General features: G+C 39.3%; 1 protein-coding gene and 1 pseudogene across 1 annotated transcript; one reads left to right on the top strand and one right to left on the bottom strand.

Annotated features, from left to right (window-relative positions):
• Nucleotides 1–658: 658 nt before the first annotated feature.
• Nucleotides 659–1600, bottom strand: LOC107519899 (olfactory receptor 24). Its single transcript, XM_016163042.2, has one exon. It carries the CDS (start codon nt 1598–1600, stop codon nt 659–661), a length of 942 nt encoding a protein of 313 aa, XP_016018528.2.
• A 7446-nt stretch (nt 1601–9046) lies between these two features.
• On the top strand, nt 9047–9165 carry LOC118612667 (annotated as a pseudogene).
• Nucleotides 9166–16709: the final 7544 nt, after the last annotated feature.

Raw genomic sequence — 16709 nt, 5'->3', positions numbered from 1 at the left:
CCTAAAGCTCTTCTTGACATGTCATTGCCAAGTCATTCACGTAAGTGGATTTTCCACTTCACAAATGCATTCTTTTCTTTCTTCTCTTGCTCTCTCACATCTCACATACTGTTTTCTTTGTCTGAGATACTCTTATCCGTGTGTTTGCCTCAAAACCATCTTATCCTTTCAGGTTAGACCCTAGACTCCAGAATCTGCCAGGTGTCCTGCTGTGTCTTATCTTTCTTTCATGTGTATATTTCATCCTATTATAATTACATGTCCAATATCTTCTTTCACACTCAATTATAGGGATATCCCGAACTATAGGTATTGTGTCTTTCCTGCTCACCATGCAACAGCCAGCACCTACAACAAGCCCAGGATAGGTACTCAACAAATATTTGTCAAGTGCTAAATTGATTCTGAACCATAGTAAATCCCATCTGGTAGGACTAGACTGATCCTTCTAGGGATACAGCATAAGACAAACACAAAAGGACTCAGTAGTCCCAGTATTTGAGAAAATAGTGACAGGGTTATTTTGAGTTATCCTTTTATATTTCTACAATTTAAAATTCAAAGTGGTTATTCTCCAAAGATCTGAAATTCCAGATCTTTCCCTAAGAGCCTAGATATTTACATCTTACTCCCTGGAAACTCCCAGGTGTCCTGGTGGTCAGGAAGATGAGGTAATTTTTCTGTTGATGAGCTTTCTCAGGGCCCCCTTTAGTTCTCTGTTCCTTAGACTGTAGATAAAGGGATTCAGCATGGGGGTGACTGCAGTGTACATTACAGCAGAGGCTTTCTCCTTCACAGCTGTGCGGACAGATGAAGGGCACAGATAGACCCCAATGGTGGTCCCATAAAACAGAGCAACCACAGAGAGATGGGAGCTGCAGGTGGAAAAGGCTTTCTTCCTGCCACCTGCAGAAGGAACCTTCATGATGGCCATGATGATGCGAGCATAGGAGGCCAGGATGCATATGAAAGGTGTGGCTATCACCATCCCAGCCACAATGAGCACAAAGATCTTGTTCACGGAAGTGTCAGTGCAAGAAAGCCTGAGAAGGGGAGTGAGGTCACAGAAGTAGTGAGGAATCTTTCTGTCATCACAGAAAACCAGGCGCACCATAAGGAGGATGTGTATGAGGGAGATAAAGCAGGAAAACACCCATAAACCACCAGCCAGCAAGCCACAAAGGCGTGGGCTCATGATGGTGGTATAGTGTAAGGGGTGACATATAGCCACAAACCTGTCATAAGCCATCACAGCTATTAAGACACTGTCAACAATGCCAAAAAAATGAAAAAAGTACATTTGGGTTAGGCAGCAAAGATATGAGATGGATTTGCTCTTGGTTTGGATGTTCACCAGCATCTTGGGAACAGTGTTGGTGGCCAGACAGAAATCAACCAAGGACAAGTTGGCCAGGAAGAAGTACATGGGAGTGTGGAGGTGGGAGTCTGAGCTGATAACCAGGATGATCAACAGGTTCCCCACTACTGTGACCACATACATGCAGAGGAACAGACTAAAGAGAAGAGTCTCCTGCTCTGGTTTCTCTGAAAGTCCCAGGAGGATGAAATCGAATACACTGGTTTCATTCCTTAGTTCCATGGGCATGATTCCTCTGGAAGTGTTAAAAAGGAGAAGTTACATGAATGTTATAGAGATGATTCTGGAAGATTAGATGAGATTACATCCAATTGCTCATCTAGGCTAATTATGGTATCAACTTATATATGTGTTGCATCTTGGTCCATTGATGATGTGTTTAAAGCAACTCATATGTCAAGGTTTGGTTCTAATATGCCCCCTTGAATATTCCTATTTCAGACAAAGATCGAGAGAGTATATCATGTATGGATACTTGCTGAAAAAAAAACCAACAGTAGATTAACTTAAAGATGAAACCGATTGAATCCAGAAAAAGTGAAATTCAAGAAGCAATTGTCAGCCAAAAAAATGGTATATCTGTAAGCAAATATAAATATAAAGTTATTGAAATTTTGAATAATACAATTAACCAGCTTGATTTGATCACTATGCTAAATTACTGGAGAATCCACATTCTTTTCAAGGACATATGGAATATCTACAAAAATTAGACCACGAACCAAACCTTAATACCCCAAAATACATAGCAAACAGAGCATGTTCTCTGATCGAAATGTAACCAAATTAAAAATCAATAATAAAAAGATAATCAGTTTCTTACTATACATTTGGAAACATCAAAAGTACACTTAAAAATAATGTGTGCAAGAGTGACATCAGTAGCATGGAAGCAAGAGAGGACCTCCATGTCTCTTAAAGTTACAAGCTGGACGGCTATGATTCAACAAAGAATTTCCTGCTTGGCATATAAACACATCTGAGACTTCATTGAGACTTGCATTGAGACTTCTAAGATGGGGAGGGGAAAAGCACAGTGACAGAAGCTGTGTGCAGTCCTGCATTCTCAGCAGCCCCAGGAGAAGTAATAGCAGTGAAGGGTTCGGTTGCAATCTCCACTGTCAAACCAGAGTTGGGCCTCGGTGGCAGAGAAGCGGTACAAAAAATTACAGTGCTCCACAGCTCACCAGCACCAGACATAGGATTCCACAAAGGCAGGAACCCACCTAGCCCATCATCTTGTGTCCTGCTCAGCAGTAAAATCCTTACTCAGGAGATCACGAAAGGGCTGAAAAAAACTTTTCGGCTAAGTGGTCTGTACTTATTGTGGGTAAACCTGTAAGGAAGAGCAGAGCTGTGGGTGCACAAACGCCCTTCCCTTCTCCCCTGCCCGCTCGCTCCTTCCTCTCCCATCACAATGCAGCCTGGTAGAGGGAGATGTGTCAACCCAGACAGAGCCGTTGTGCCGGTGGCTCCTTGTTATATGAAGGCACATAGCCCACCACTTCCAATTCCTGGAGTGGTGTCCCTAGACCAAGGTAACTGGGCCACCCACATCCTTGGGAAATATGAGGTATTTTCTAGGGCCAAGACAACCTTGCCCCCACAGAGATCCCAGAAGCCCTAGCAGTACAGGTAAGAGAATATGAAAACTTGCTCTTCAGCGCTACCTACTGGAAAACGAAAAGACCTCTGCTTATCAACCTGCTAACAGTGAAGTGTCAAATACTTAAAAAAGCAGATTTCATTCCCACAAATGCATGGATAGAGAGATAATCCAACAAATACCAATAACTAAGATAACAAGATAGTTCAGAGAGAAAACAAAAAGTCTCCAGAAAGTAAACTTAAAGACATGGAGGAATGTGATTTAAATGACAGAGAATTCAAGTTTACAGTTCTAAAAATATCAATGAGATAAAGAAAACTCAGAAAAGCAATTCAATGAATTCAGAAATAAAGTCGATGAACAAAAGGAATGCCTCACCAAAGAGGCTGAAACTATGAAAAGGAACCAAACAGAAATTCTGGAGCTGAACAATTCAACAAAGGAGATGTAGAATGGACTAGCAACCTTAGAAAATAGAGCAGACTAGGTGGAGGAAAGAATTGATAACACAGAAGACAGAAATCTAGAAATGACTCAGATGGAAAAAGAGAGAGAACTGAGAGTTTAAAAAAATGAAAGAACTCTATGAGAATTATCTGACTCCTTCAGAAAGAGCAATATAAGAATAATGGATATGCCAGAAGGAGAAGAGTGAGAGAAGAGAACAGAGAGCCTGTTCAAATAAATAATTGACAAGACCTTTCTAAACTTATGGAAAGAATTGGATCCTCAACTACAAAAAGCTAATAGAACACCTAATTATCTTAGTCCAAAGGAATAAAAAGGCTTCTCCAAGGCAAATTATATTAAAACTATCAAAAATTAATGACAAAGAACGAATTTTCAAGGCAGCCAGGGAAAAGAATACAGTAATTTATAAATTAAACTCCATTAGATTATCATTGGATTTTTTATTTTAGCAGAAACCCAACAAGCTAGGAGAAAGTGGAATCAAATGTTCAAACTATTGAAAGAGAAATTACCAGTGAAGACTAATATGTTCAACAAAGTTATCCTTTAGATAGGAAGGAGAAATAAAGGCTTTTCCAGACATGCCAAAGCTAAAGGAATTTACCAACACAAGACCAGTGTTACAAGAAATGCTGAAGGATACTCTTCTACTTGAAAGAAAAAGACAAAAGAAAACAAAAATATAAGTAAGATCACTAACAGGCAGAAGCAGGAAATTGCAACCCTTGTTCAGAATAGAGTATTAAATACTTAAATATAACAAAGGTTAAAGGTGGTGATAATATTTCTTTAAAAAAGAAGATAATAGCCACTGCAATTTTGAAATAAACTCATGACATAAATAGGGATCATTTGTGACAATGAACATAAAATGAGAGTGGGAAAGGAATAAATTTGCATGAGTGAATGAAGATAAGATATAATAAGAAGAAAAAGAACTATTACACATATAAAATTTATTTTACATAAACCTTAAGGTAACCAAGAAGATCTAGAACTGAGACAAAAAAGAGGAAATGGATAAAAATTATAGAATATCATTAAACTAAAATAATAGACAGAAACACAAGAGAAAAGAAACAATGGTGACACAGAGCTATAAGGAAAAAATAGATAAAATGGCTATAGGAAATCCTCATAAATCAATTATCACCCTAAATGTAAAGGGACTGACTCACCAATTAAAAGGCACAGAGTAGCATGTTGAATCAAAACTCAAAACTCAACTATATGCTGCTAAGGACAAACTTAAATTCAAAGTGAAGGAGTGGAAAATTGTACTCCAAGTAAATGACATGCAGGGAAAAGAGACAATAGTCATATTTATATCTGAAAAAATAGATTTCAAGATAAAAGTGATAGCAAAATACAAAGATGAACATTTTTAATAATGATAAAGGGAACAATACATCAAGAATACAAAACACTTATTAGCATGCATGTAACCAAACTGGGAGCACCAAAATATATAGAACACCTACTAACAGAACTAAAGTAAGAAACTCAAAACGCACACACACAGACAATTATATTAGGAGACCTAAATATCCCATTGACAACAATAGATAGATCATCCAAATGCAAAATCGATAAGAAAATATTGGCTTTAACTGACCCATTAGACCAAATGGACATAATCGACATTTACAGAACATTTCATCCCAGAACACCAGATTATACACTCTTTTCCAGTACACATGCAACATTCAGGGATATACCATATGTCAAGACACAAAACTAGACTCAACAAATTTAAGAAGATTGAAATCATAGCAAGCACATTTTCCAACCACAATGCTTTGAAATTGGAAATCAATTGCAAAAAGATAACAAGAAAAATCACAGTTATGTGGATGTTAAACGACATGCTACTAAACAATAACTACATCAAAGAAGAAATAAAATAAGAGATAAAAATTTACATAGAGTAAAATGAGAATGATAATATGGCATGTCAAAATTTGGGGAAGCAACAAAAGTGGTAATGATAGGGAAGTTTATATCATTGCAGACCTATCTCAAGAAACAGAAATATCTCAAATAACAACCTAACATTTCATCTTAACAAACTAGAAAAACAAAAATAAAATGAAGCCCAAAGCCAGTATAAGGAAGGAAATAATAAAAATTAGAGCAGAATTAAACAAAATAATAGAAAAAAATAATTCAACAAAGAGCTGATTATTTAAAAGATTAATAAAATTGGCAAACTTCTGACTAGGCTCACTAAGGAAAAAAGAAAAGGTCCAAATAAAAAACATCAGAAATGAAAGAGAAGTTACAATAGATGCCACAGAAATACAAAAAACTGTGAAAGGCTATATGCCACCAAATTAAATAATCTAGAAGAAATTAACAAGTTCTTAGAAATCTATGACATTCCAAGACAAAATCATGAACTGGAAAATCTAAATAGACCAATCAACAATAAGGAAATTGAAACAGTTATCAAAAACCTTCCCAAAAGTAAAAGTCTAGGCCCGCATGGCTTCACTAGTGAATTCTACCAAACTTCCAAGGATTTAATACATATTCTTCTCAAACTCTTCCAAAAATACTGAAGAAGAAGCAATATTTTCTAACTCATTTTATGAAGCCACCATTACCCTGTTACCAAAACCTGGCAAAGACAACACATACACAAAAGAAAATTACATATCAATATCTCATGAATATAGATGCAAAATTCTAAACCACATACTAGAAAATCAAATACGATACATTAAAAAGATTATACATCATGATTAAATGATGTATCATTCCAGAGGCACAAGGAAGATTCAACATACACAAATCAATCAATATGACACATCACATTAATAAAATAAAAAGTAAAAATCATATGATTATATTAATAGATGCAGTGAAAGCATCTGACAAAATACATCATCCATTTATGCTTAAAATACTTAATAAAATGGGTATAGAAGTAAAGTACCTCAACATAGTAAAGGCCATACATGAAAAACCTTCAGCTAATATCACTCAATGATGAAAAACTGACAGTTTTTCCTTTACTATTGAGAAAAAGAAAAGGATGCCCTCTCCCATTATTCTTATTCGACATAGTACTGGAAGTCTTAGCCAAAGCAATCAAGCAAGAGAAAAAATTAATAGACATTTAAATTGGAATGAAGTAGTAAAATTGTCACTTTTTGCTGATGACATAATTCTTTATACAGAAAACCCGAAAGACTTCACCAAGAAACTATTAAAAACAATTTTAAAATACAGTAAAGTTTCAGAGTACAAAACCAGTGTCTAAAATTCATTGATTTCTTATATACTAACAATAGAATTTCAGAAAAAGAAATGAAAAAAATTCCATGTACTATTGCAATAAAAGAATAAAATACCTACGAATAAACTTAACAAAAGATGTGAATGAGCCATACACTGAAAACAAGACATTATTACTAGAAATTGAAGAAGACACAAAGAAATAGAAACATATTTCATGTTTATAGATTGAAAAAATCAACATAATTAAAATGGCCACATTACCTAAAGCAATATACAGATTTAATAAAACCCCTTATCAAAATCCCAATGGCATTTCTCAAATACATAGAACAACGAATCCTCAAATTTGTATGGAACCACAAAAAACCTCAAATAGCCAAATGAATCCTTGAAAAAAAACTTGAGGTATTACATTCTCTGACTTCAAATCAAATTATACTATAAATCTATGATAATCAAAACAGTACATTAATGGCAGAAAAATAGACACACAGACCAATGGAACAGAATTGAGAACCCAGAGATAAACTCACGTGTATATGGGCAAGGAATTTTTGCAAAGCAAAGGAAGCCATCAACAAAATGAAAAGATAACCTACTGAATGGGAGATGTTTGTCTGTGATATATCTGATAAGGGTTAAGATCCAAAATTTATAAAGATCTCATACAACTCAATATCAAAAAAACAAATGATCCAATTAGAAAGTGGGCAGAGGACCTTAACAGGCATTTCTCCAAAGTGGACATACAAAAGACCAACAGACACAGGAAAAGATGCTCAATGTCACTAATTATTAGAGAAATGCAAATTAAAACCATAATGAGATATTACCTCACACTTGTCAGAATGAGTATTATTAATCAATCAAAAAACAAGTGATGGTGAGGATGTGGAGAAAAGGGAATCCTTGCACACTGTTGGTGGGATTGCAAATTGATGCAGCCACTCTGGAAAACAGTATGGAGGTTCCTCAAAAAATTAAAAATAGAACTACCTTATGACCTAGCAATTCTACTTTTGAGTATTTAATCAAAGAAAACCAAAACACTAATTTGAAAAGATATATGAATCCCTATGTTAATTTCATCATTATTGATAATAGCCAAGACACGGAAGTAACCTAAATGGCCACTGATAGATGATTGGATAAAGAAGTGGTATATATATGCAATGAAATATTACTCAGCCATAAAAAAAATGAAACCCAACCATTTACAATAGCATGGATGGACCTAGAGGGTGTTATGCTAGGTGAAATAAGTCAGATAAAGACAAATACCATATGATTTCACTTATATGTGGAATCTAAAGAACAAAATTAATGAGCAAACAAAATGAAAACAGGCTCATAAATATAGAGGACAAACTGGTGATTGTTGGGTGGGAGGGTTTTGGGGGACTGGGTGAAAAAGGTAAGGAGATTTAGAAGTACAAATTGGTAGTTACACGATAATAATAGGGATGTGAAGTACAGCTTAGGGTATATAGTTAATAATATTGTTATAACTATGTATAGTTCTGGGTACATACTAGACTAGTTAGGGGGATCATTTTGTACATTATATAAATATCTAATCACTAAGCTGTACAACTGAAATTAATATACAATAATATTAAATGTCAACTCTAATAGAGAAAATTTTGTTTTTGAAATGATAATTGAAACAAAAAGAATTTGTAAAAACAACTATACTTGTTTATTATTTGTTTACTTTTCCTGATGCATTTCGTGAACAAGTCTTCAGGATCTGGATTTAAAATCTCTAAATTCTATTGATGACATTTACCTCCAGTAAAAGCTGTAATTCCATGCCATGGGTGACCCTGAGGCCAACCAGTAATCAAAGGTTCACCATGATGCACCTGTTCATTTTTCCACTTTTCAGTCATATTTTTCAGTGATTTGTGGGTCTTTCTGTGAATCCCACTTCTGACACCAACTATAAGTTTTGGTGGTCCCCCAAACACTCTGACATTCAATAATTTTCTAGAACTACTCAGAGTACTCACTGAAAGCTTTTGTACTCTTAATTATAGTTCATTACAGCTAAAATACATTTTAAAATCAGCTAGGAAGTGTGAAAGACCAAAATGGCAATGCATCAGACCCCAGCCTCTTCATTCCCCCATAAGGACCAACAATTAGATATCTATGTACAAACAAAAATAGCTCAGGGAGAGCTCTAGAGTACACTCAGGAAAGTTTAGCAACACAATGGAATGCAAAACCTGAGAATAATCACTCAAGAAAATAAGAACGATGGCTTCATTTTGCATCATCTCATTCCCTAAGCCAGCATAGTTCAGCACCAAGAGGAAATATCCAGTTGCAAAGAAATTCTCATCTACAGCCATGCCACCCTGAATGTGCCTGATCTCATCTGATCTTGGAAGCTAAGCAGAGTCAGGCTTAGCTAGTACTTGGATGGGAGACTACCTAGGAATATCAGGTGCTGTAGGCTGGGAAAGGAAGAGTGGAGTGAACAACTAGCTTCTCCCCTCTCTTAGGGCACTGCATAAAGGACCCACTTTGGTTTTACTTCACCCAGGCTGGCAAAGCTGAAATGTACAGATACAGTCCAAAGCAAGGAAGAAAAGTCATATAGTAGCCACACAGCAGAAGCAAGTGCAATTCCTAGCGGTCTGCTTGGTAGACAAAGCCTGCAGATTTCACCCCTGAAGAAGGAAACAATGCTCAACACAGCTGCCAGGATCTCCTGAAGATTTCAGCAGGTATTCCCATTCATGGAAACCATCTGCTGGAGTCCCTCCCTGCCCAGGCAAGAGCCCAGGGAACTTTACTGGCAGCCAGGTAAGGCCTCTAGAGCTGTGAATGCCAGACACCAGCCTAGACCCTCCTGGCAGGACCCCCACGATCACGCACATGCTCAGAGCTAGTCCTCCAGCTGTGTACCAGCACACTTCCGACCTCCTGCCACCCCTTCATCAGCCTCCACTGCAGTGTGCATGCCTGGAAAGAGAGTGACAGCCACAGAAGAAGACACAAAGAGCCAGGATCAGGGCCCTGCAGTTGCTCGTGGACCCATATCAGGCCCTGCTTTCTGTCACTGGCCAGCACCACTGTTTTCACCTATAGCTAGCACATTCAGCTGTGCACCTGCATGCTTCTGTCCTGACCCCTGTCACTAACCTCCACTGCAGTGCACATGCTCAGGGAGAGTGTATGCAGCCATAGGAAAATATGCCAACAGCCAGGGCCCCAACAGTGGCAAATGAGTCCGTAGTTGGCTCCAGCTTTTGCTTCCTGCACTAGCCCCCACTACTCTATGTGTATCTGCAACCAGCCCCTGCCACTCCAGAGGTACTTCGAGCCATTTCACACGGCCAAATGTGTACACACCACTGGACCTGGCCACCATTGCTGCCAGCTCTTGGCCCTAGCTGATGGACCTGCAGGTACCACTGATGACCCCAAAAGCCCATGTAACCATTATGAACCCCCTGAAGTGCTCACCGAGGATGACACAGTTACCAATGCTGTGGATCCCAGAAGCCTAATCCAAAGAAACATTACACTTCCCTGGGCCTGGTGTCACCACAAGCCCCTGCACTTGGAGCTTTGAGCCATTAGATCTGGGGTCACAGCATGTTCCAGCATGCCCCCACCCACAATGGAAAGTCTTCCCTTACCAAAATCAGTTCATAAAGTCTGGAAGAGGCACTGCTTCTCTAAAGGTGTCGACGCCTATGCAAATCTATACTTCTTTATTTACTACTGCTCTCCTAAAACTATGTTTTACGCAAACTTTTGGGGGGCATTATGCCAATTTACTGCACAATCTATCCCTCTCAGTCGCTAAATTCCTAATATGTTCAGAATACTGTAGTAGGCACTTTACAATTATGACATATCATCCTAACAATAAACTATGAGGCAGGGTTTATGGTCCCCTTTTTATAAATGAAATGACTGAGATTCAAAGAAGGAAAAAGATGTGCAGCTCCTACAGCTAGTAAATGGTGAGTTTGATTCCAAATGCATATCTGCTTGAGTCCAAAGCTTTCAGCCTTTCCACTGAGCCATGCTGCCCCCTGTGTTCCCTCTTCCTGGAGTTCCCTGGCCCTCTTACCATACTCCACCAAATTCCACCTTTACCAAGCTCCCAAGTCAAAGGCAGTTTCTTACACTGTGTCCAACATTAGATTAGAGGGTATGCCACTCAATGGCACTGACAACATTCTGCCTCATAGTTTCATTATTTGGCTAAAAGTCTTAAGATTTTTCTTAACCAAAAATGTGCTCATGAATACCCTGTTGATTATATTACTAACTGAATCAATGAGCTTGTTTCAAACATCCTCCTGCCTTGAACTCCTAAACCTCCACCCACTTACTTTCTCACTTCTCATCTTCTCACTGCTCTTAGGGAAATTTACGTCTCAGCAAATGGGGGACTCGTGCGTTCCCTTAACCTTTTGGTGAAGCTCAATTCAAGGAGGACCCTCTCCTATCAAAGCTGAATGAATCCCTGGACTCTGTTCTCATGGTCTCTTAGCTTGGAAACACCAGGAAGTCCTAGGGCTTTAGATCTCGATGGTGGAATAATCCAGACTTCTGCATTCAGAAGCTTGATGGGAATGTCTGTTTTACAGGGTGTTCACAGGGGCTTGGAAAATCAGGTCCAGATACTAAGAACTGACTTACAAATAACAGGCTTTGGAAAGGTCTTGCCAGCATCACAGTTGAGCTTTGTTGAACTGTATAGGTGTGATTTTTGAATTATGAGCTTGGAACTGGGTGCTGAATGGGGCCAAGTAGAATCTCCCAGTTCTCTGAGAACACAGAAGACTGCCACCTACTCATCTTGCCAACATTTGTTCAGCCTATTCATCTCCTCTCTCTCCCTTCCTGCCTCCCTGCCTCTCCACCTCCCCGCTTTCTCCCTGTATCTCTGTCTTCTTGTCTCTCTCTTTCTCTCATTCAGATTACTTACTGTGCTATCTTTCCTTTTCTGGACATCATCACTAAGGCATGAGTTCCCTCTCTGGTGATGAACAATAAGATGTTCACTCTGCTTCCAGGAAATAACTGGATGATAAAGTTAGATCTTGGAGACAGTAGGATATCTCATGCAGGCACAGGTAGATATCCTCCTGGCCCAAAGAAGGAAAGCTGAGATGGAGGATAAATTATAGGACCTGAGAGAATATTCACAATTTCTGGGCCAATAAGAAGTCAATTCTCAAGGCTCCTTGTTACACAAATTGTCCAATTTTATCTTTATTCCCTGAATAGTTTAGTTTCCTATGGGGCCTGGGACATGGCAGCAAGAAGCCTACTTGACTATTTTGGGTGTTCAGGAAGCAACTTGGAGCAAGGTGAACTTGCTCTGCACCCTCTTCTGAAGGAAAAAGCTCTCCTAGTCTCTTAAACTGTCCTTCCAAGGTCCATAGCTTCTCATAGAGAAAGTTTCCAGTCTTCTTTGAAACAGTGTTTCTCATCACTTTAAGAACTCAGACACAATTCTCTACATTTGCTCAGTGACGTCACACCAAGAAGCAAGGCTGCTTCCCACCCATTTAACCTCAAGAAAGCAACTCTCTGTAAAGACATCATGAATAATCTAATCTGATGGGCATACCCAAAGAGAGAGGATGGCTGAATGGGATCTGCAGCCAGATCCTCACTCTGAATGTTGGTCCTGAGTGGCAGCAGTGATAGTCTCTACCTTTGCATTTTTAGGAATTCAGTTTTCTAAAAACTGCCATAGTTTTTTCTAAAACTGTGAGGTCTCTGCAAATTATCAGGTCATATGTCCACCCAGTAAACACCCGTGGAATTAAATGATACATTAAGTTTCAGTATTTAAAAATGTTCGGTTATGGAAATACTCAGCCATAGACAAAAGTAGAAAATATAGTGCTAGGCCGAGTCATATGAAATTGCCAATATGTCACTATTTTAATAAAAAAAAAAAAAACAAACCTGGCAACTTTTCATATGCTTGCTGCTTGAATACTTAGGCAGGTGGGTCTGGTGTCTGGGGGTCACCAGGTGGGCAGGTCTGGTGTTTAAATACATGGGGCCAGAGTGGAACCTGGGGTCTTCGGGGTAGGCCTGGCATCTGAGTCTGTTCTAGTGGGCCTGGGACTTAAGTCTCCATGAGTGGGCTTGGATACCATATTTATGGGGGCCAACTAGGCCCCAGGGACCTCTATGGTGGCATGGTATTTGATTTTATGGGAGCTGGCCTGGAGCCCAGGGCTGCAGAGGTGGGCCTGGCCCTGGGGAGGGCCAGAGCCTAGGTCCATGGGAGCCCACCTGGAAGCTGGGTTCATGGGAGACCTTCTGGAGCTTGGGTTCCCAGGAGTCCCTGGAGCCTAAGGCCTCAAACATCAGCTGGGTTCCGGGGCAGGCTTGGAACTTGAGGCCACAGGGGCTAGCCCAGTGCCAGGGCTGGGAGCCTGGGTCCTTGGGAGCTGGCATGAATTCTAGGACCATAGAAGCAGTCCTGGTGCTGGGGTAGGCCAGAAGTCTGAGCCACAAGATTCAGCTCAGTGCTGAGTAGGCCAGGGTCCTGGGGTTTCAGGGTCCTGGGGTTCAGATTCCTGGGGTAAGCAGCCTGTGTCTGCTGTTGCTGGCCTGGTGCTGGGCCTAGCCATGAACCCGGATCTGTGAAAGCTAGATGGGTAGGTCAGAAGCCTGGGACCATGAGGATTGACCTGGAGCAGGTGCAGCTGGTGCTGGCATTTGCAGTGAAGTCAGGTGCTCATCCCACCCCTACACACCCCCTTGGGCTGGGCTGCCCAGGCATGGGGTAAAGTGGATAGGAATAATGCAAAACCATCTTTCCTACCTTCCTAGAGGCATCTTTTCTGATTTCTGTTCTCCACTTTGGTGCTATAATCCCTCGCTGGGAAACCTTAACTCTGGTAAAGGTGTTTTTCATGCAGAGACAGTTGTTTAATTGGGTGTTTCTGGGATGAAACAACTCAGTAAACTCCTGTACTGCTCTTACCAGAACTCAAGTGTTTTTCCTCAAGTCTACCTCCCTGTGTGCACTGACCCAGAGAAATGCATGAGCAGGAATGTACAGTATAGAAAAAAAATTTTGTTTCATATTGAATTGACCAATATGAAGACGAGAAGTTTGTGTTCCAAAAAAATACTGACCCCCTGATGGAGTGTAGGTTACAGATTACTCAAGGCAAAATCACAAGACACCATGGGTTAGGGGTTCAAGATTGTGCTGAGAACTGATGGGTCAGAGGTGAGGTAATGGTAATAAATTATTTCTTCAGGTCTTGAGGACAGCTCTGAGGTCTTTTCCAGTTTCCTTTTTCTGGCCTCCTGAGAAAGTAACCAGGGGGCAGAAACTAAAACATAAGCCAAAATGTTATCTCTAGCCTGTGTGAGGCTCTGACTGTGACCGTTAGTCAGGTCCTGGCAATTATCTTCTGCCTTGGGGGATAGCTGCCATCTTGCTGACATCACTTCCCCACCTCCCAGCCCCCACCACACCCAAGTGTGGACTTTTCAAGTGCAATGTAACCATTTGTCTTGAAGGTGTTAACTGTAGATTCTCCAAAATACCACCAGAAAATGCTGTAGAACTGTTGTCAGAATCTCAGGGGGCTCTGGTTACCAGGGTCTTGTCTTATTACATGAGAAAAAATTCAAGGGCAAGATGAATGGCAGGCAGAAAAGCACAAAGTTCATTAAAACGAAAGTGCACACTCAAGAAGAGAGTGTGGACAAATGAATGAGAGAGAGATAGAGAGAGAGAGAGAGAGAGAGAGAGAGAGAGAGAGAGAGGTCCCAGATGGCTGGCTATGAACTTTTCGTTCTTCCTGGAGCAGAACCCAGAAATGTAGTACCAATGTAACCTTGTTGTCTCCTCCCAGTAGATGAGGAGCTTGGTTTCCCACTCTTTCTTTCTTATATGGCATTCCCAGAACTGTGCATGATGAGAGTCACAGTATTTTCAATGTGGATGAGATTATGATATTATAATCAGCCAAATGCCTTACCCAAAGATGTCATCTAAGCTGGAAAAGACAAGTTTTGCCTTATCTCCCCTTGCCAGAGCTAAAATAGGAGGAGGTCTGAAGAAAGGAAAAATTTCCAGAGCCATATCCTGTAGTGGGAGGGGTGTTCTTGCCCTATCTGTCCTGCCTCAGAACTAGCATGTTGTTTTTTAGGCCTACTGTAGCAAAGAAGAATACTATCTTGACAAAATCTCACTGGTGTCTCAGAATGAAGGAATCAAGGAAGGATATCGATAGTGTCTTACTACCTGGGTGAGGTGACTCTAAGTCAGGATCTGTAAAGTAGGACACTGGTTGGGATAGCACAGTTTAAGACAATTATTTTCCATGACAGTCACAATGAAGAGAGGGTCTTAAAATGAGTTTTAATGAATTACATGTTAATCTTAGTTGGTTCACAGTCTTAACTTCTAAAGCTAAGTCATTTTTGCTTGTATTCAGCGTATTATTTTCAGTTCTTACTCTGCATTTTAATTGGGTGTTATGTGAACTTGCACTCAAATCTACCTGCTGTTAACTATAATTATAGAGAAGGAGCTTAAGTCCCTTTGTTAGGTTTTCTCCTGTTTGACTTTCTTTCTTTGTGTCTGATTATAATATGACTACTACTGATAGTAGATGAGTAGAGAATTATTTTTTTAAATATTTTTTATTATTTTTCAAATAATGTGAATGTCAAATTTTTCTCTAGTGACCTCCGGTTGTCATCTCTTTTTCTTTTCCTCTTTCTTTGCTTTGCTAGCTATTCAAACAATCGGACTCCTTCAGTTCTGAGCCTCACAAATTAAAACTGATCTTCATTTGAAACTCAATGGGGATATGTCTCTTACTTCAGCTTATTGTTAGCTTGCTATCTCACCAGTTTGAGCCTTTTAAAATTATTATTGCAGAATCTTGTTAGAGCTGTGGTTCTCAACCTTGGTTGCGGATCGGAGTCATCAGGGAATTAAAAAATTTTTCTGCCTGGATCTGACCACCAGAGGTTTTAATTTAATTGCTTTGGTATGAGTCTTATGCATTGGAATTTTTAAAAAGACTCTAGGAGGTTCTAAAGTATAGCCTGGAGTGAGAACAGCAATGTTATTGAATTGAGGAAGAAAAGCAATGTGTGCATGCATGTGGATTAACATATAAAGTGGTGTCCTGGAGTTATTTCTTTTTGTAATTAATGGAGCTGGCACATATTGAGACTGGGAAGAGATAAGTTGTTCATATTTCCAAGTATGGCTATTTCCTATTTTCATGCAGTGAGGCCTTGGTCGAACAAAGGGTTCCATCTGACTTCATGCGAATGTATGAACACTGTCTTTTCTGTGCTTCCTCAAAAGGAACTCTGTGGTGAAATCCCAATAAAGGATCAGTCATCATTATCAAATTCACACACTTGACTATTCTTTCTTTAGGAATTTTTATTGCGATAAATAATGGGTATTGTAAAAAATAATAGCCCCTCATATCAGGTACTTGCAATAATTTGATTCTTTTCTTTCCCTGAGGGAACCACTACACTAACTTGAATATGTTATGCACTTACATTTTTTCTTACATTTTGTATTATTCTAACATAAGCAATTGCATAGTTCTTTTTTTAAAAAAAAGGCATATATAAGCAGAATCAAACTGTACATGTCATTTTAGAACAGGCTTTTCATACTTAATATATTTTAATTAATATCGATACATTACTTTTGCTTCATTTGTTTTAAATACCATAGAGTGTTACACGATGTTATTACATAGTGGTTCTCAATGTGGCTGCTGATTGTGATCATCAGGGAATTAAAAAAACTTCTACCTGGACCAACCACCAGAGATTTAATTTAAACAGTCTGGCATGAGTCTCATGCATTGGGATTTTAAAAAGCACTCTAGGAAGTTCTAAAGTATAGCTAGGACAATTCATTTCTTCATTTCTTACCTGATAGATATTATGATGTATATATACATATGTTCTGAATGTATTAGTATATATACAATATGAGACTGTGCCTGTGGG

This window comes from Rousettus aegyptiacus, unplaced genomic scaffold (assembly GCF_014176215.1).
Source record: "Rousettus aegyptiacus isolate mRouAeg1 unplaced genomic scaffold, mRouAeg1.p scaffold_m13_p_16, whole genome shotgun sequence".
NCBI lineage: Eukaryota > Metazoa > Chordata > Mammalia > Chiroptera > Pteropodidae > Rousettus > Rousettus aegyptiacus.
The sequence above is the reverse complement of the archived record's forward strand: the minus strand, read 5'-3'. Positions and strand labels throughout refer to the sequence as shown.

Bases quoted from the DNA above. Each gene is read 5' to 3' on its own strand.
- LOC107519899 (XM_016163042.2), bottom strand. From the start codon at position 1,600: ATGGAACTAAGGAATGAAACCAGTGTATTCGATTTCATCCTCCTGGGA.